This window comes from Rhinolophus hipposideros (genome assembly GCF_964194185.1).
Source record: "Rhinolophus hipposideros genome assembly, chromosome: X".
NCBI classification, from domain to species: Eukaryota; Metazoa; Chordata; class Mammalia; order Chiroptera; family Rhinolophidae; genus Rhinolophus; species Rhinolophus hipposideros.
The window spans coordinates 6,663,945-6,683,225 of record NC_138046.1 but is presented as its reverse complement, the minus strand read 5'-3'; the positions used below and the strand labels follow the sequence as shown (position 1 = coordinate 6,683,225).

The window sequence follows — 19,281 nt, the reverse complement described above, 5'->3', positions numbered from 1 at the left end:
TGCGGTCGGATTTCTAAAGCCTGGGAAGAGGTGGATGGATCTAGTGCATAACTAGAAATTGTTTTAAAGTTGATATATGTGCCTTTTAGAAACCTGGAGGTACAGAAGAGCACATGGGCAGAACACCAGGACGTGACGGGCCAGAGGCAATGAGGCTCAGCCTTCCGACCAATGCCTTTCCTCTCGTGTGATTTCTACAGGAAGCTTGTTCAGTCTCCCACGTCGCTCTGATAATGGGATGGGAAAACTCCTGCCTGCTTCTCTAGTCTCCTTCAGGAAGGTGTCCGTCACACCGCCCGATGCACTGGGAGAGCTGGGGTCACCCCTGTCAGCTGGACCTGTCTTTCTGAAGGGCAGCAGCAAGATGGCACGGGAACCACAGAAATACCTGTGCCCTTTGACCCAACGATCCCACTTGTGGAAACCTTCCTAAGGAAAGAGTCCAAAATACAGAGAAAGCTTATAGAGCCAAACAGTGACCAGCGTTTGGTTAATATCCAGTAGCTTCTGCACTGGCATATACAACACTCTCATTCTCCTTAACAAGATCGCAGTAATCAGTTTCAGGACCCTACTGCTGCAGCAGGGGTTTGTATTTGGGTTTTGCCATGGAATCTGGGATTAGACATAACGCTGACCATTTGCCAAACTGTCTCTTATTTGTGAGTACTGAACCTTGGGCAGGCACCATGTCCGCCTCAGTGGTCTTTCCTGTAATGCTGCTATTTGTGGTGCCCACCAGAGGGAGCTCCCAGTAACTCACACTCCAGGGTTGCCAGCCAGGCTTGGGGCATTTGCCAGAGTGGTAGTTCTTAGAGCAGTGTTGACATCTTGTTCACAGCAGGCATTTTGGAAAGGTTGGTTTAATGAGTCCCCTTGAGGGTCCAGAGACACATCCACCACCCCAAACTATATACCACATGATCACGTGATGGGCCAGAGGCCTAGGATTCAGTTCCAGGTCTGCTATGCCTCGTGGGGCAGCCTGGCACAAGTCCCTTATTTTCTCTGGGCTTGTTTTTCAATGGGAACACAGAGAGGATTGGATCTTCATGGCCCTGCCCCAGTGCAGGCAACCAGCGTGAGGTCGCCCTTTCACCGGTATCCCAGGGGAGCTCCCATAGCTGAGGAGCCAGTTGACTGTTTTTCCATGGGTCCTCATGTCTCTGCCTCAGTGTAGGCACCCAGACCTGAGGTGACAGTTGATGCCATCAACTAATCCCTCATTCCCCTCTCTCTGTGTAGACACCAACTGTTGGGGTTTCAGTTGGTGGTAATCATACAGGCCTGCGTGCTTCTGCCCCAGAGCAGGTACCTCTATCCCAGAGTAGGCACTCAGAGCTGAGGTGACAGATGGTGGCCTCAAGTCTTTGTTCAGTGTAGGCACCCGGAGCTCCAGTGACAGCTGACTGTCCTCACCTGGGGCTTCTTGCCTCTCTACCCTAGATTAGGCAACCAAATTTCAGGTGATAGTTGAACACCCTCATCTGAGGCCATCTCTGCTGCAGTGTAGGAATCTAGAGCTGAGGTGACAGTTGACGTCCCTCCCTTAGTCCTTCATGCCTCTGCCTATATTTTACGACCCAGAGCTGACGTGACAGTTGAATGACCTCAGTGGTCTTTCATTCCCCTTTCTAGTGTAGGCACTAAGATCTGTGCTTTCCGTTGACTGTCCTCACCTGGGCTTTCATTTCTCTGACCCTGTGCAGGCACCCAGTGTGAAGTGATAGTTGATGGTCCCCAATTGGGCCCCTATGTCTCCGCCTGGCCCCTCATTTTCCTTTCTGGTGTAGAGATCAATATCAGGGCTTTCAGTTGATGCCGTCACCTGGGCCCTAATGTCTCTGACATGTGCAGCTGCACAGAGCTGAAGTGGCATTTGAGTGCCCTCGTGTTTCTGCCCCAGTATAGCTCCCATTACTGGTGTTACTGGTGTGTGTCTTAGGTCCTCATGCTCTGCCTCAGGGTAGGGACCCAGATCTGAGGTACACTTGAATACTCTCATCTGTCACTTGAGCTTAGGCATCAAGAGCTAATGTGGAAGGTGACTTTCCCCTCCTGGGCCCTTAAGCCTTGCCCTAATCTAGGCATCCAGAAGTTAAATGTTAGTTGAATGTCAAAACCTGGACCTCATGCCTCTACCCCAGTGTAGCCCCCAGTTCTGAGGCGTCAGTTGACTGCCCTCATGCCTCTGTCACAGTGGAGACGCTCAGAGCAGGGTCACATCGGGAGGTCCCCACATTCCTCCCTCCCCGCTCACACGTGGTCATCATGTGCTGAGGGCCAGGAGCTGGGTCCCTTTTCCAATTCAGGCTCCCGTTGCTGCCCCTACCTGGATCCTCCCACACTTCTGGGAGTGTCCCCCTAGGTGACCCCATGCTAGCAGGTTTCCCCAGGGGATCTGGCCATCTGCGAGGACTATCCCAGCACACAGCTCTACTAGGTACCCCAAAGTCGGTAAACGTCGGGGGAGGGGGACACTGAGCACGAAGACACCCACGGGGTCAGGAAGGGCCCGCTTATTAGGTTACCCGCCCCCACCCCCCGAAGATTTGATGTCCTCCCCAGGCCCGTATTTTGAGGATTTGACATTATGCAACTGGGCCAACGCAAATGGGGATTTAATGTCTTCTCCTGGAGCAGGGAGGACGGCGCCCTCAGGTGGTAAGCAGGGGAAGGTGCGGCCGCGTCTTCAGCGACCCGCTGGGCCCCTTTCTAGTCACCATCTCCCGGCATTTTACAAAGCCAGATTGCAGCCACGTGGATGCAGCTCAGAGTCAAGCACAAGCCCCTCTGCAGCCACACCGGAGCCAAAGGCTTGCAGGGACCTTCTGAGTCCCAGGCTGGCTCCACTGCCTCTTCTTCAGGGCACAGGCACCAGGAGTGAGGACCAAGCCCATGGGCCTTCTGGCCTCTCATGCTGTTCACATGGAGCCTTCTCAGGTGCTCTGTGTGGACCCCGGCTAGCAGGGATCATGAGGTCCTCATTCCAGCCTTGGAAAATCACTGTACTTAAGGGTCTGTGACCTGCCCATCCCATAAAGCTCCTTCTTTCCCTATTCAGCCGAGTCCAGGTGAACTTCATCTCGCTCCTCCCACAACCCAGTTGCCGCCCCCTTTGGTTACAGGAGATGCGAAATACAGGAATGAGGCCCAGGGATAGTCTGTATGTGGTGTGTGTGCAGGGTTGGTGACTTGCCATCCTAGCATATAGGATGGAAACAAGCCAGGCCACAGTGTGTTTCTCCTCCATCTATATTGCTTCTGCAGAGACATGGGTGGGAGTCTCAGCTCATCCCTACAACCTGGCACTCCACCTGTCAAGCCGCACCGGGTCTCCAGCTGTTGCCATCCCAGCCCAGGGGGACTGTGCAGGAGTAAGAACAGTTGGTTCGCAGTGGCGGGCCAAGGATGGTGGGAAAAATAAGTTCCGGCAAATTGCCTTCCCAAGCAGTGGTGGGGGCTGGAGGGTCCATGGTGGCCAATCTCTTTGCTAACTGCCCGAGGGCCTTCCCAATCCTGGAACACTGACCCCTGCCAGCCAGCTGAAGGGCCCCCGTGTCTTCACCTCCCTGGCAGAACTTTTCCTCCCCTGGTCATTTGCTGGGTTGTTCCCTCCATAGAACACACCTCCTTCTGACCCTTTTGTCTGATTTTGTTTCTGGTCGGTTGCACCTACCAGAAGCCAGGCCCATGAGTGCAGGGACGAGTGCTGGTTCCTGCCATGTCCCCAGCGTTCAGCCGAGAGGAGCTTGGGAGGGGGTGGGGTGGAAGCTCAGGGGGTTCTGCCTTTGTTGGGAGTATACTGGGTTGAAGAGTGTCCCCCCAAATCCGTGTCTAGCAGGAACTTTAGAATATGGTCTTATTTCAAAATAGGGTGTGTGTAGGGGTAATTAAGGTAAGGTAGGCTGAGGTCACACTGGAGTATGGTGGGCCCCTAATCCAAGGACTGGTGTCCTTGTAAGAAAACGGAGACAGAGACACACACAGAGAGGGCTGCATGAAGAGAGAGGTAGAGACTAAGTGTGCAAGCCAAGGAAGGCCAGTCCCCACCGGAAGGTGCAAGAGACAAAGGAGGTCCCTGCCCTAGAGCCTTGGAGGGAGCGTGCGGTGCCCACTTCTCCATTTCCACCTTCTGGTGTGGCCTCCAGCACTGCGATAGGATAAACCTATTGTGTCAAGCCCCCTAGAGCTTGGTGCTTGTTTTGGTGGCCGTGGGGCACAAACACAAGCAGGGACTCCATGGCCTCTGAAGCCCAGCTGTCCGTCCGAGCGGCTGGGCTGTGGGGCCTCCCTGGACCATCCCCTCCCACCTGGCATCCAGCGTTAGGCACACAATCCCACTGTTTCTCCTTCCTCAAGACTTTTCACCTCGTGGACTGGCAGTGTGTGCAAACGGCCCACAGCGATGCCTGGAAGTGACCTGGCTGGGGCAGGGACATTGTCGGGGTGGAGGCCGGTGTGGGAAGTACACACAGTGAAGCATTCGGGTGAAGGGTGAAAATATTGTGACTTCCGCCTATACCCCGTGGAGTCGGGCAGAACGAGGGCCGACAGGTGAGGGGGACTCTGGAGGTGCTGGGGCACAGGGCTGGGTCACAACAGGACACAGGATCTGGGTGAAAGACACCCGTGTTTCTAGCACAGCCAGTGGAGGGAAATGGGTAACAGGGAGTGGGTGAGGAATGGGTCCCCAGAAAGGCAGGTGGTCACAGGCCCTACACCAGGTGGGCTGGCTTCAGGTGCAGGCACCCTCCTTCATGGTTACAGGTAGCAGGAAGGAAACGACCAGGGGACAGTGGGTCTGTTCACGGATTTAATGGCAGGGGGCTGAGGCGGAGTGTCCCACCTGCTGCTTCTCCCTTTCTAATAGTGAGGGGGCACCTGTGGTTGGAGTGGACTATGGAATGCAGAGTTGGGCTGGTGGGGCAGATGGACATTCAGGGGGCCAAGACATAGGGCACTGCTAGGCAGCACAGGATTCCCCTCCAGTGGGTGACCAGGAATGTAGAGTGGACGCGCGTGCGCCCCTTCCCCAGGTTCTGAGGAGCTAGCCCACCCATCGATCTTCCGCCTCGTCCCTAACTCCTGTCCTAGGCTGAGGAGCCTGGCAGAGATGGAAGGGCCACTCTTCTCTTTTCTGTTGGGGCTCAGTCTGTGGCCAGAAGCTGGCTCAGGCAGGGCCAGTGACAGATGGGGACGTCACAGGGCGAGTGTCAAGTGCTTGAGGAATGTAGTTGGGCCTGGGGCCAGGAATGTGAGGCTGAGGCCTATGGTCCCGAAGTCCTCCCGATGTGGGGTCAGGTGGTGGGAGGGCGGGGAGGGCAGAGACAGATGGGCGGGTGGGCGGGGGTGCCAGGGCTTAGAGCTTGTGGGGGTTCACCCACTTGTAGGTGCCCTCGTACTGGAAACCCACTCTCTTCATCAACTCGTCTGCCTCCGCTGGGCCTCGGCTGGAGAGTGACAGGCAGAGGAGAGACGTGAGGGAGCCGCTGGCCCCAGTGCCCTGTCCCCAATCCCTGCAGCCTGCCCCATCCCCTCACCTGCCATAAACGTAGGGGATGGGCTGGGGCTTCTCACGCTCAATCTGGTGCAGCAGCGGTGTGAAGATGCGCCAGGCCTCCCGGAGCTCATCACTGAGGGGACATGCGGTGACTTGGGGGGGGGATGGGGACATGGTGCGGCGGGGGGGAACCGGCGTCCCACATGGCCTGGAGCCCAGCCTGGCCCCCGCGGCACACAGGCACAGAAACGTCCCTCACCTGCGCACGAAGTGCATCTGGCTCCCACAGAAGACGTCCAGGATGAGGCGCTCGTACGCGTCGGGGAGCTTCACATTCTGCAAGAGGGGGTGTTGCTGAGGCTGCATGCGCATGCAGAGGCCCCTGGTCACGCCCTGGCCGGGCGCCCACCTTGTATCTGTTGCCGTAGGTCAGGTCCAACTCAGACTCCTCGGGGTTGAAGAACATGCCGGGCTTCTTGGTCATCATCTTGGTGTACACAGCCTCGTTGGGCTGCACGCGGATCACCAGCTCGTTGCGCTTGCACTGCTTCTGGAAGATGTCGCCAGCCACGTCTCGGAACTGCAGACGCACCTCGGCCTTGCGCTCATTCAGCGCTTTGCCACAGCGCAGAATGAAGGGCACACCTGGTGGGGGCAAGGCTGGCCTCAAGACTGGCTCTGCTAGCAGCCCGGCCATATGCGCATGTGCCCACATGTGTGAGGGAGTGACAGAGGGGGAGTGTGTGTGACAGGCTGCGTGCGTCTGAGCAAAGGTGCACGTGTGGCAAGGTGGCCGTGTCCCACCTACTGGCCCTCTCCCCTCTAGCGTCCCACGTGGGTTAGTCGCTGCTCCTGAGTGGTCGGACCCCAGGGAGAAGAGTTCCATGAGGGCACACCAGCCCTGCCTGCCAGGCCCAGATGTGTCACCTACCTTCCCACCTCTCGTTTTCCACATAGAGGACGACAGCTGCGAAGGTGGCAGTGGTGGACCCGTGGGGCACTGTGGGGTCGTCCAGGTACCCTTTGGTGGCCTCACCCTCTCCACTGGGGTTCCCCACGTACTGGCCCAGGACCACATTGTTTGCCTTTACCTCGGAGATACATTTCAATACATTGACCTGGGAGAGAGGCAGGGGAGAGAGTGGTCCCTTGGGTAACGAGGTGGAGCAGCCTGTGCACGGGTCAAAGCGTGCGGAAGCCACGTGACCTGGGGGTGGGCTTCCTGGAGGAGACACCGGTTCAGCTTTCCTTGCTGACCCAAGGGCCCTCCAGGAACACTCACTTTTTCTGAAGAAGCTGAGGCCTACACAGACAATGGGTCTGCTGCCCTCGGTCACATTGCAGTGACCATTAGTCCCACAACATGACACCTTGGCCTTCTGATTCCTACCCCAGGGCACCGGGGCTCAGGGCTGGCTGCTGGGGCTGGCGGCAGGGACCAGGAGGGTGCACGGCCACCCACCTTCTGGTCGCGGACATCGTCCGAGTCAGTAGAGGCGGGCTTCTCCATGGCCACCAGACACAGCATCTGTAGGAGGTGGTTCTGCATCACGTCCCTGGTGAGGAAGCAGGCAGAAGTTGGCTTGGGTTTCCAGGTTGGGAGGAAGGCATGACGAGTGAGCCCACCTCAGCTCTTCCCTGTTGGCCAGGTTCTGGGGGCTCAGGGACTGAAGTGGGGCTTTCCAGCAACAAGTTACAAGACTTGCTTCCTGATGCTCAGTGTCTGCCAGGTCACCTCAAGGCCAGGAAGGAGACGGTGACCCTCCCTTCACAGCCACGAATGACCACCCAGACACTCCCGCTGCGGTAGGTGAACCTCACGTGGGGAAGAAGGAGCCCCCTTGGACAGGGAAGGGCGACCCTGCATGGAGGTGGGCTCTCACCGGATGATCCCAAATTCATCGAAGTAGCCCCCACGGCCCTCAGTGCCAAAGGGCTCCTTGAAGGTGAGGATGACGCAAGCGACGTTGTCCCGATTCCAGATGGGGCCGAAGATCCTGTTGGCAAACCTGCGGGAGGGGCAGGGCAGAGGCTGGTGCGGCATCTGACAGGGCCGCAGCAGGCCAGGCGGGGGCCCCGTGCTGCCCAACCCGGTGCCCCTGTGCTCTGGGGCCCACGCCTGGCTGTACCTGAGCACCATGAGATTCTGCACCATCTCCTTGCCCAGGTAGTGGTCGATGCGATAGATCTGGTCCTCGCGGAACAGGGAGGAGATGTGGTTGGACAGGCGGTCGGAGCTCTGCAGGTCCCTTCCGAAGGGCTTCTCCACGATGATGCGGTTCCAGCCTCTGCAGGAGCCCGGCACCTCGTCACCCCCAAGACCCCTCCTCGGGGAACTGCTGGGGCAGCTGGGGGAGGGGGCCTCAAGGGCACAACTATCTCCGAGGGTTTTAAAATGGGACAAAGTCCCTTTCTCTGCTAGTCCCCATTGACACTGAATGTGGCCTTCTGCATTCAGAACCAGGACAAAGTGACACAGAGATGGCTGTGGTGTCCAAGCCGCTGTGCCACAGGCAGTGGGACTGTTATGGAGCAACACTGCCATCTCATGGTCATTGGGGGCACCTTGGGAAACGCCAAAAAGCCAGAGAAGCAACCGGCAGCGTTTTGTGGAGCCACAGTTCCACCTCGTGGTGCCAGCGGGGACTGCTACCAGGGCCAGCTGGATTTTCAGGGAGACGGACTGTGTCTGTCTGTCTACAGGAGCGTTCGGAATGTAAACATATACGGCTGTCAGAAAGCTATTGCATGTTAGCCTATTCCCTCCTTTGTGCAGCTAGTTCACGTAGAGAACACACAAGGGCATCCATCTTTTTGGACTCCATAGACCAGTTTGCCCCAGGGGCTCTGGACAGCTGCCAGGGCAGGCTAGACTAAGGCAGGGCACACCTAGGAGGCAGGAAAAGGGGGCAAAAGACAAGCCTTACGTCTGGCTCATGCAGGTCTCTCGGATGTTCTTGGTGACGGCCTCATAGACAGTGGGGGGCAAGGCCAAGTAGAAGAGGCGGTTGGCCTGTGTCCCCTGGTGGAGGGAGTTTATGTGCCTATCGAGACGCTCATAGGAGGCTGCGTCGTCGTACTGGCCAGCCACATAGGAGTTGCGGGCAAAGAACTCCTCCAGCTTGGGCTTCTCCTCTGGGGTGGCCTGGGAAAGTGGGACACAGGGATGTCGGGCCCTCCTCGGCTCGCTCTCGCTCATCCCACAGCCAATCCTAGCTCTCCACTCGGTTCACCCCTATTTGGTTAGCCTAGCACACCAACAGGGGGAGGCCAGGGCTGCATGCACACTACAGGAGATGGGGCCCAGCAGTCAGCGCTGGGCACCTTGTGCCCTAGGACAGAAGTCAGACTTCAGGCAAGTCTGATCTGGGAGAAACGCACTGCCGACAGATCTCTCTCCAAATTCATTACACCAAACTGTGGCACGTCGGGAAAGCGCGAGTCTATAGGATTTCCACGGTAAAGCGGCCTTGTCAGCTCCTGGCCCTGGGACACAGCTGCGAGGGACTTCCCCCAGGTGAGGGGAGCTGGGAAACAGGAGTCTCAGGGTGGCAGGGTCCCTGACCCGGCCCTGCGTCCAGTGCTCCTCCTGTCATCAAGGAAGTGCCGGAAGCAGGTAGGCAGAATTTCTGCAGCAGTTTGGCAGGGCAGTGTGGGTGGCACTGAGGAGGGCAAGAATGAGAAGTGCTAGGGCGTGAGTAGCCCCAGGCGGCTGTCCTAACATGGCCCTGCCCCTCTGCCAGGATAGCAGAGACAGGCCAGGCCTTGGGGGGAGAAGGAGCAGACAGCGGGCGCAGGAGGAGGGAAGAGCATCCTGGGATGGGATGGCGGAATGACCCCCTCAGAGATCCCGGAAGCTACTCACTTTGAAGAAGGGCTCGCTCTGCTTGCGGATGTCTGCCACCGTGAGGCGGGAGCGGGCATAGCCCACGATGAAGGTGAACTCGGGCAGAAGGCCATCCCGGAACAGCCACCTGAGGGCAGAGCATGGCTGTGACCAGGGCAGGGAGGAGTGCCTGGAAGGCAAGGAGGGCAAAGGGCAGCAGGGTGGCACTTACCAGATGGTGGGGTAGATTTTCTTCTTGGCCAGGTCACCCTGTGGCAGAGGGAACAGGCATGGTTAGGAGAAGCTGTGGACACGACCTAGATCGTCTTCCCCACTTGGAGACGTGGGTACTTGCTCAGGGTCACCACTGAGACACAAGCATAGCTGTTTTGCCCCTGTAATGTAGCCAGAGGACCGTGACTTAGAGCCTGCTAGCCCTTTACCTTGACCCTGAGCTGACAGAGCCTGCACACCACAGGAGCCACTTTGAGGTGGACAGGCTTCATCGAGGCTGGCCGGGAGGCTCTGTGACCAACTGGCCACCCTGCAATCACACAGACCACCTCTGGTCTCAGTGCAAGCAAGCGAAACCAAACCCAGACCAAAAAGCCCCCTTTTGAACAGCTCATTGGCTAAAGAAGAAAGCCTGAATACTCCATTCACTAGAAATATGGAAATAGCACATATCAAAACTTGTGACGTGTGGCCTTTTTTTGTTAGGAAAAAAAAAGTGGTTCAAAATGAATGAGCTAAGCATTCAATTCAAGGAAGTTATGAAAAGGACAGCAGAATTTTTAAGCTGAACAAATTACAAGGTGGGAAATAATAAAAACTAAAAATTAATAAAATGGAAAACAAACCAAAAGAAAAGATGAACAAAGCCAAAAGCCAATGTTTGAAAAACACTAATATAAACAGACAACTCTCTCACAAGATTGCTTTTTAAAATACACCAAGAATTTGGAGTGCAATGGAATAAAATGATAGTGTGCCAACACAAAAGAGGGTTTTATGAACCATCTTCCTCCATGTTTGACAAGTTAGATGAAATGAACAAACTTCTAGATAATCCAACATACCAAAAAGGAGCGAGGGACCTGTGTGGGCAACAGTCATTAAGGAAATGGGATTGCTGACACCAACCTTCCCAACCAACACAACCCCAACCCTGACCCTGGCATAGGAAGCTCTGCCAGCGGGTTCTATCCAAGTGTCAGGGAGAGAGAGTTCCAGTCTAAGGCAAACTGCTGCAAACAGAATGGAGAACACTCGCCACGTCACTTTATGGGGCTTGCAGAACCTTGGTACTGAGACATATGAGAAAGGTAAATGGGGACCCCCCAGGCGATCTCACTTGTGTCCACAGGTGCTGATGCAAAATCCTACAGAAAGTAACAGCAAACCCAATTGTGCAATGTTAAAAATGTGATGTGTCAGAACCAGGTTGGCGGGTACCCCGGAAACAACAGGTTCGCTTCATATTGGAAAGCAAAAAAATCAGTGAAATTCACATTAACAAATTAAAGGGAAAAAGCTATAAGAAACCATCTACTCCTATCATTTTTTTAAAAAAAAATCTGGCAACCTTGCTAGACTTACCAGATGTAGATAAAGTGTGCTAAAGAATTCAATATCTATCATGATTAGAGCTCTTACCAAATTAGGAACAAAAGGGAACTTCTTTACTTGATAAAAGCACCTATAAAAACTCCACAAATACCATACATAGGAGGAAAATGTTAAGAGAATCCAATTTAAACAACCAGGATCAAGAAGAGTGCCTGCTATTGGCTTTTAGTCAATGCCCAGCTAGAGGCCCTAACCAGCGCAGCAAGGCGGGTGAATGAAACGGCATAAGGGTCAGACAGGAGGAGAAACAACTGGTGTTATTTGTAGCTGATGGTCTGTCTATTGAAACAAAACCACCTCCAGCCAAGCTATGGATAAATTCTTGTAACAAGAGTTTATTTAGCAACGTTGCTAGATCAAATAAGTCAACAGAAGGGAGTAAGCAAAGATTTCTTAGATAGGATACAGAGAGCAATAACCAGAAAAAAAAAACTTGATAAACTAAGGCTTCATCAAAATTAAATACTCCTGTTCACAAGACAGCATTAAGAGGAACAGACAAGCCACAGAATGGGGTAAAACATTCACCCAATTTATCTGTGCCCAGAATTTATAAGCCACCCTACAACAAAATAAGAAAGCAACCCAATTAAAAATGGGTAAAAGATTTGATCAGATGCTTTTTTAAAAAGTTTATTGGGGTGACATTTGTTAGTAAAATTACACAGATTTCAGGTGTACAATTCTGTATTACATCATCTATAAATCCCATTGTGTGTTCACCACCCAGAGTCAGTTCTCCTTCCATCACCATATATTTGATCCCCCTTACCCTCATCTCCCTCCCCCACCCCCCTTACCCTCTGGTCACCACTAAACTATTGTCTGTGTCTATGAGTTGTTGTTTCTCATTTGTCTGTCTTGTTCTTTTGTTGTTTTGGGTTTATATACCACATGTCAGTGACATCATAGGGTTCTCTGCTTTTTCTGTCTGACTCATTTCACTTAGCAAGATGCTTTATAAGGGAAACAAATGGCTAATAAACACGTGAGAAAGTCTAGATCATCAGTTGTTGGAAAAACGCAAATTAAACCACAATGAGACACCACTTCGCATCCACCAGAATTGGCTATACTCTGAAAGACGGACACCACCACGGGCTGGAGAAGGGGTGGAGCAAACGCCTGGCCAGCCGCCTTCATGTACAATACCCCCAAGCTGGAAAGAAGCCAAATGCTCGAAACAATCAACAGGTGGATGGACAAGCTGTACCATCACAGACTGGGGTACGACTCAGTAACAAGCCATGAGCTAGTGATCCGCCCACCCGCAGGTGAATCTCAAAAACACTATGCTCAGCAGAAAACTCAGACACAAGGCTACTCTACGAGTTCACTTAAATGAAGCTCCAGATTATTTAGGCAAAAATTAATCTATTGGGATAGAAATGGCATCAGTGCCTGCCCAGAGCAGGGGTGGGTGGATTGACTGGGACAGCCATCTGAGAATTCTCTGGGGACATGGAAATGTCTTATATTGTGGTAAAGCTGTGTAACCAATTGTACAGTTAAGATTTGTACGTTTCAATGTGTACCCATTTTGCCTAAAAAAAGAAGACTGAAAACAACAACAATTATTATTATTATTATTATTATTATTATTTTTAATTTAGATTTATTTATTGGGGTGACAATTGTTAATGAAATTACATATTTTCATGTGTACAATTCTGTATTACATCAACTATAAATCCCATAGTGTGTTCACCACCCAGAGTCAGTTCTCCTTCCATCACCATATATTTGGAAAACAACAATTATTGAGCAGAGGGTGGGGAGTGGGCGACACAGGAAGGCAGAATGTCGTGGCAGCTGGGCGACGGACAGTACCGTTCATTGTGCTGTTCTGTCAACTTTGTGCCCGTGTGAAATTGTCCAGGATAAAAGTCAGGGTACGACACCCGGCAACTGCGAGCCACAATACGGTGAATCCCACAAATGTGGCAGAAGACTCGCTCGAAAGAATCCCAGTTCAGTGGCTGTAGCCATTCCAACACGCTTTAATTTTGTAACCTCACAAATGAACTCTCCCCTCCAGGTGGAAGAGGAAGAGGCAAGGATGGTCACAGGCTCCTGGAGGAAACCAGAGCAGGGGGCCCTTTCATCTGCCTGCCCTGTAATTGGAGCATGGGATGGGCCTGGGAGCAACCCACGCTCCACTGAGCCTTGCCAATGGGGGGGGGGGAACACGCCATGGCGAGATGGACCGGGCTCGCCCCAGGCAGAGAAATCAGGCCCCAGGATAAAGACCTGGGTAGTCAATGCAAAATTACATTTTAGAAGCACTGTCAGCACTGGATGAGTTCACTTCTATGAACGATTGCAAAACGGAGGCCATGTGACCAGAACCGAAGCAATCCCGACCTCGTTAAAATCCCCCTGGAGCCAGGCAGTTAGGAAGGCATCGGGAGCCTGGGGGGGGTGCTCCTAGGTGGGAAATCCCTACTATCGAGTGGGAGTGGATGCAGGACATTTCTGAGACTGAAGGCTCCATGGCAGCTCAGGGATGCCTGGCGCCTGGAATGTCCATGTTCCTCCTGTTCTTGGCTTCGCCTCCAATCTCCTGGGGTGACCTGACCTCCCTAAGCAGGGCTCCAGGTGAGGACCTGGCATGCGGACAACTCCCAGTGTCTCAGCCCAGACTCTGCCAAGCAACAAGCGCACACCGGCAAGTGTCTGCTGGCCATCTCCAGACTTGACTGGGACCCCAAACTTCCAAAGAAGGTGGTTCCCAAACTAGGGTTCCCTGGGTCAGTGTCCCTGCCCAAACCTGCCAACTGCTCACGACAGAGCTCCCAAATGCTCTGGAGTGGGTCCCTATCATAACTGCCACCTTCCACGTGAACCACTGCCACAACCACCTCAGATGGGTGCTCTCACTGGTGTCTCAGGGTCCAGCGCTGACCCGCAGCCTGGGCTTCCCGCTTCCCCTCCAAGTCCCTCAGCGCCCAGTAGCCCCGATCGCAACACTCCTCAGAGCGAATCATCAGTGCCCGCCTCTGGCGTCTCCCATCACTGGGGCCAGAGGGGCACTCTGCTCGTCACCTTGGCTCAGTGTTGGCCCTGCCCACTCCAGAGCACTGGCTTACCAGGGACCAGCCCTCAGGAGAAATCATCAGAACCATGGCCTGCAAATGCCTGCTAGCCTTCCCTGTGCCAGGTAACGTTCGCTGACCATCAAATTCCAGCAGGCTGGGAGGAATTAGGGCAGACTATCGGGAATAGACTAGCGGCGGGGAACTAGTCTCCTGTCTGCTGAGTCATGGTGTCCCACACCCCAAGCTGTTTGTTCTTGTGGCTTCGTTTGGGATTAATTAGCGATAGAACCTGCTTGCCTTGTTCAGCTCAGCCCCTGCAACCAGCAGTCTGCTGGGCTCCAAGTCACCCAAGGGAGAGGTGACGTACGACCCAGGAAGTGGGGGGTGTGGGGCCTGGCAGCTGCTCTCCTTGGGCTGGGGGCAGCCTGCCCTACCTGCTGGCCTGGGCTGGACTCCTCTGCCAGAAGCAATGTGAGAAGATGTTGACCAAATCTAAGCAATCCACGTGTGGGGACAGGGCAATTACAGGGGCTCCTGGTGAGATGTGGCAATCTTTCCCAGCTCCCTCATTTTGTCCAACGACCACAGCGGGGATGGGGGACACGGTGACTTAGTTGGAGAAGCACGACCTGATTAGGATCTCCAGCCACCAGGATGTGGCCTGGCTGGGGCAAAGGAACCTGGGCCACCACCTGCTTGTGGCTGCCCAGCTTTGTCTTCAGTCTTCAGTGTTATAAGCCCACACCACTGCCGATATCCATCTTTGAGAATTGTAGGCGTGACAGAGAGCTCCAGAGGCTGGCTGCCAGCTAGAGGGCCCACAGGGATGGGCCATCCTGTCCCCCTAGGGTCAGTCAGGTCAAGGATCTGCTGGGTCCCCCAGGGTGGAGCCCTGGCCCTGGCTGGGGCCCCGCTGGCTCCTGGCCACTGCAGTGAGAGGACTGGGGTAGGCGAGGCTGTAAAACCAACAAAAGAGCCTCCCTCCTCCTCCGTGGGGCTCATGAATCACCAGGACTCGGGGGGGGGGGACCAACATCATCATGACACAGCAAGAATCTTACCGGCCCAAGGGGGAAGGCAGCCCAGAAAGATCCTGAGGAGAGGGAGGGGCTGGGGCTGCCAGGTCATTCCTTGCACAGGCCCGTCATTGGGATGGGTTCTGAGCACTCAGTGAGCCCATGGCCCTTGTGGTCCAGGTGGGGAGACTGAGGCCCCTCGAGGCGAGGGGCTCACTGAGGACCTTGCAGTGAGCCAGTGTTGCCCAGGCAAACTCCCAGTCCTATCTCTTTCTCTCACCCCCATTTCTCTCTACGTCCCCTGCAGGGAAGCATCACTCCAGCCTGGCCGAGGCCCTATCAGACGGGGGAGGACATAATGCACCAGGCCCAAGGTTCCTCCCCTTGCGCTGGTCTGTAAGGAGAAACTGGTTGCTTTCATTCCAGAGTTTTCTGGACTGGGACAGTAAGTACCTCCACTCCTTTTCTGCTTGGGGGTGGGAATCCTGAGATGGGGAGAAGTGGCTACATAGTGGGGGGAACAGAGAGCAGCCCCAAGGCCATTGGGTAAGTCTGCGAACCAGCATTGTGATGCCCCCAGGAAGGAAGCTGGGGGTTCAGAAGATGGTTGGGTAAGTGAGTGGGGGAGGAAGGGGCAGAGGATGGCCACATGGGCTCAGCCTGGCCCAGGGTGCCCATCAGCCACTGGGCAGTGTCTGCTCTTCCCTTTGTGTAGAGTCCTCCCTGCGCCCTGGCTCTGCAGGCCTTGCTCTGAAGGCCCTCCTCAGGAGATCTGTGTGCTGGGGGGAGGGGGGACTGGGGACACAAGGGCCCGTTTGTGTCTTCTGTCACATGCGCCACTCTGAAATCTTACTGGGTTGCTAACTCACCTTGGGTCCCAGTCCCCCAGCACACAGGTCCCATGAGGAGGGCAGGGCCTATGTCGCTGCACTGCCGAGGAGGTACTCAATCGCCACTTGATGCCTGAATAAGCAGAGAACTAACTGGTTTCCCAGAGAACCACTGTGCCTATTTGCTACATGGAGGGAGCAGGCATGGGAGGCCTGCTTCTGGGAGCTGTTCTAGGTGCTGCCTGAGCATGGGAGGCCCGCCTACCCCACTCCAGCCCCCTTGAACTGCAGGATGGAGAAACAAACAAGGAGGCTCTCCTTTGGAGGATCCCCTCCCCACAGCCTGTCCTCCTCCACTCCACCCCACTGAAGTGGCACTTCCCACTTCTGCTCTGAAAGCTTCTGTTTGTCGCTCCCAGAGTGGAGGGGAGCAAAGGGGAACCTCACCAATTGCAGGAAAACAAAGTTGCCCAACCCCAAGCTGGCCACAGAGGAAGGCAATGAGGAGCTACAGAATCAGCTCGGCAGAGCCCAAGGAAGCCTGGGCATTTGCTTCAAAAGCGCTCATTTGCTACATGGAAACACAGAGGTTCAGAGAGGGAAAGACACTTGCCCCAGGTCACACAGCAAGCTTGGATGATCTCAATGAAGCATCTAAGAGTTGCGGGTCTGGAATTGTAAGCCATTTATTGTGGCCTGGGATGCTCTATTGGGGCATCCTGTGACTGGAGGGAAAGAAGAGAACTAATCCTGAGTTACTTTCTCCTCCAAACTATTTCTTGGACAAAGGGCCTAATGGTCAGAGTCCTTGGTGTTGAGGCCAACACAGGTATGGCTCCTCTAAGGGGACCAGGCTGGGGCCAAGGTGTACATCACACCTGCCCACTGTGTGCTGCTCCTGTGTACTCCCCAGCCGTGGACTTACGGGGAGTCAGAGGACAGTGCTTAGTGCAGGCCTCCCATCCCTCCCACCGGCAGAACCTTTCTCCCCCACTCTGCCTCCCGCCCTGCATTCTGGCTCTCCTTTTCCAAGTTCTAATCAGAATCCCAAAGTTGGCAGGGAGCAGCCTCTGCAAAGGACACTGGCACGCTGATACGTGAACAAAGAACCAAGGTCCTCCAGAGTGAGGGGAGCGTGACGTGGACAGCACAGAGAGACAATGCCTTCCCTGTCAAGAGCTAACTAGTTTGGGTAGAACTCTCCCTCAAAATTACATAGTAAGTTACGGGTAAAAATGGTCATGCGATGCTTAGGATATGCTTGGTCACATTCAGGGTTCAAAGTGAAAAGAGAAGGCCGCTTTAACTTCGAGATGAAGCCCTGGCAACTCATCTCACCAGCCGCTGCACACATCTTGCCACCTGGCAGAGATCTCATTTCCACATGGTACACTGGGAGGGGGCCTTAGTGTGGCGCCATGGCCTTTCCTATCAGAGCAAAATGGCAGTGCCACTGGCTAGACAATGGGGCAGGTCACAGCTCCTCAGCAGGCCTTGGAAGTTGGGGCAAAGAGACAGTGTTCAAAGAAAGGTTGCGTGTTTGTCCCTAGGGAACTTGACGTGGTAGAGAGACGAGGTAGAGATTGGGCCTCAGATCCTGCCTCTGGAACTAATTGACTGTGTGACATTTGTCAAGTCACAAACAGGTTTGAGAAAGATACACACAGAATGAATAGCCTCCCTTGTTTTCATCTCAGTTTTCCCCATGGAGGAAGCAATCCAATCAGACAGTCCCTAAGGACCTTCCAGCTCCAGGACATGGGTCTACATTCAATGGCTCTGCAGGTTTCAGAAATGCCTCACAGTGTGTGTATACCAGGTGTGCTGGGGTGATAATGGCACACGAGCAGGACTAAGAGGAAGAGTCCAACTGAGCAGAGCCCATGTGGCCCCACGGCAACCAGTTGGGAAAGCTCAGGCACCCAGCAGGAAGAGACCTTAAGCAACTTCACACTTTTAAGATGTGGGGCCTGGGGGAGACTCACCGATGCACCCATGATGATGAAGATATGTGTGTCGGACTGATGGAAGGCATCACCCTGGTACAGCTCTTCCCGCAAGATCCCGCACACTTGGGTCCGACTCAGGGCCACCTGCTCTGCCATGATGCTCTCTGGTGAAAGAAAGACTTGTTGACAAGGCACGAGAACAGAAGAGCTCTGAGAAGATGGCCCCTTTCTTCAGGGGTCTTTCGTGCTTTCACCCAGCTGAAGTCTGATTATTTGAAACCACTGGCTGTGAATGGGGGGAGGTAGGATGGTTGGGGGTTAGAAGCTGCTGGCTCTGGGCTCTGGCCATACTCCCCAGGTCACATTCTTTCACAGTGTACATTACAAAATTACCCAAAGCACTAGTGGATTCCAACGACAGCCTCAATTCTGAGGGACTGGGTAAAAAAAAAACCCTGCCGGAGCACTGCACGATGCTAGTTTCATCTCAGCCTGGAATCAGGCGGAAACCCCACAAGCTGGAGCATGTTAGACCCTGCAGCTCCAGTCTTCCTCCTACCAAGCTGGGAGGTCATGGCAAGTCCCTGCCCCTCTCACGAGCTCAGTCTCCGCAGGGGTCCACTGGAATGCGTTAAAACTCCCTGATTTTGCCTGGCTCCCCAGCATGGCAAATCGAAAGGCCTCGCGGCGCAGCACGCTCCCACACCTGTGTGGCGCCTGCCCACTTCGTTACCTGAGCTTCCTGTCCGCCTCTGCCAGTTGGTCTCTCAGCCCCGGAGTTCCCAGACGTTTCCGGGGGCTGCGACCCGCGGGTCCATTTAAGCAGTGGGGGCGGGCGCCTGAGCTGAGCTGACCGCCTCAGGCGAGGCGCGCGGGCGGGGCCCCCATGGGCTCCTCCCTCGCGGGGCGGGGGGGCAGGGCAGGCGCGCGCGCATCTCAGCCCCCCCCCCCGCCGCGAAGTCCCCTCCCTTGGCCCGCCCCATCCCTGGGGCACCTGGGCCGGCCTCTGCCTGCTGTTCCCGCCGCCGCTGTGTCGCGTCCCCGATGCCTCGCGAGTCCGCGGCCAGGTCTGCGCCGTTCGCCCACGTCTCCATAGCCGGGCCTGCCCCGCCCCTACACTCTGATTTTGCCCCTCCGCCCCCGGCGGCCCGGCGCCCTCGCGGAGGGCTCACTTCCGCCGGCAGTGTGGCTACGCCCCCTCGACCCCCATTTATAGGCGGGGCCGTCTTCAGCCCCGCCCCCTCCCTGACCGATCAAACCTGTCCCGCTAGGTAGCCTCGTCGTGGCTCCTCCCCTAGCAGGGGCGGGGCGGCCGAGCGCCCAGAGGCTGGATGCCACCGCTCGAGAGACAAGGGGGAGCGTGGGTTTGATGCCCCGGAAAGTAGCGGGTGGGGAACATCACTGGGGAGCGTCCTGTGGGCCGGCGAGGGTGGCGGGCTCAGGCTTCCCTCTGGAACAGCCTCCCTTACATCTCTTCCCGGCCTCTTCGG

General features: G+C 55.2%; 1 protein-coding gene across 2 annotated transcripts; it reads right to left on the bottom strand.

Moving 5' to 3' along the window:
* Nucleotides 1-4,487: 4,487 nt before the first annotated feature.
* G6PD (glucose-6-phosphate dehydrogenase) lies at nt 4,488-19,279 on the bottom strand. Of its 2 annotated transcripts, none has more exons than XM_081043754.1 (13): nt 18,786-19,279; nt 17,828-17,955; nt 9,562-9,599; nt 9,369-9,477; nt 8,431-8,648; nt 7,633-7,791; nt 7,387-7,512; nt 6,966-7,059; nt 6,435-6,621; nt 5,913-6,148; nt 5,763-5,839; nt 5,544-5,636; nt 4,488-5,453 (listed from the first exon to the last, which is right to left on the bottom strand). In XM_081043754.1, the coding sequence occupies exons 1-13, from the start codon at nt 18,883-18,885 to the stop codon at nt 5,363-5,365; spliced, it is 1,656 nt and encodes a 551-aa protein (XP_080899880.1). In that variant the 5' UTR covers nt 18,886-19,279; the 3' UTR covers nt 4,488-5,362. The 2 variants fall into 2 exon arrangements, with proteins under 2 accessions (XP_080899880.1, XP_080899881.1); XM_081043755.1 differs by lacking the exon at nt 18,786-19,279 and adding an exon at nt 18,525-18,683 and having other exon boundaries at nt 4,489-5,453.
* Between the last annotated feature and the right edge of the window lie 2 nt (nt 19,280-19,281).

Coding starts and splice junctions, on each gene's coding strand:
- G6PD (XM_081043754.1), bottom strand. CDS start 18,885: ATGGAGACGTGGGCGAACGGCGCAGACCTGGCCGCGGACTCGCGAGGC. Junction 7,060..7,386: donor GATGAATTTGGGATCATCCG/GTGAGAGCCCAC, acceptor CTTCCTCACCAG/GGACGTGATGCAGAACCACC. Junction 6,149..6,434: donor GGAAAACGAGAGGTGGGAAG/GTAGGTGACACA, acceptor TGCCCCCACCAG/GTGTGCCCTTCATTCTGCGC.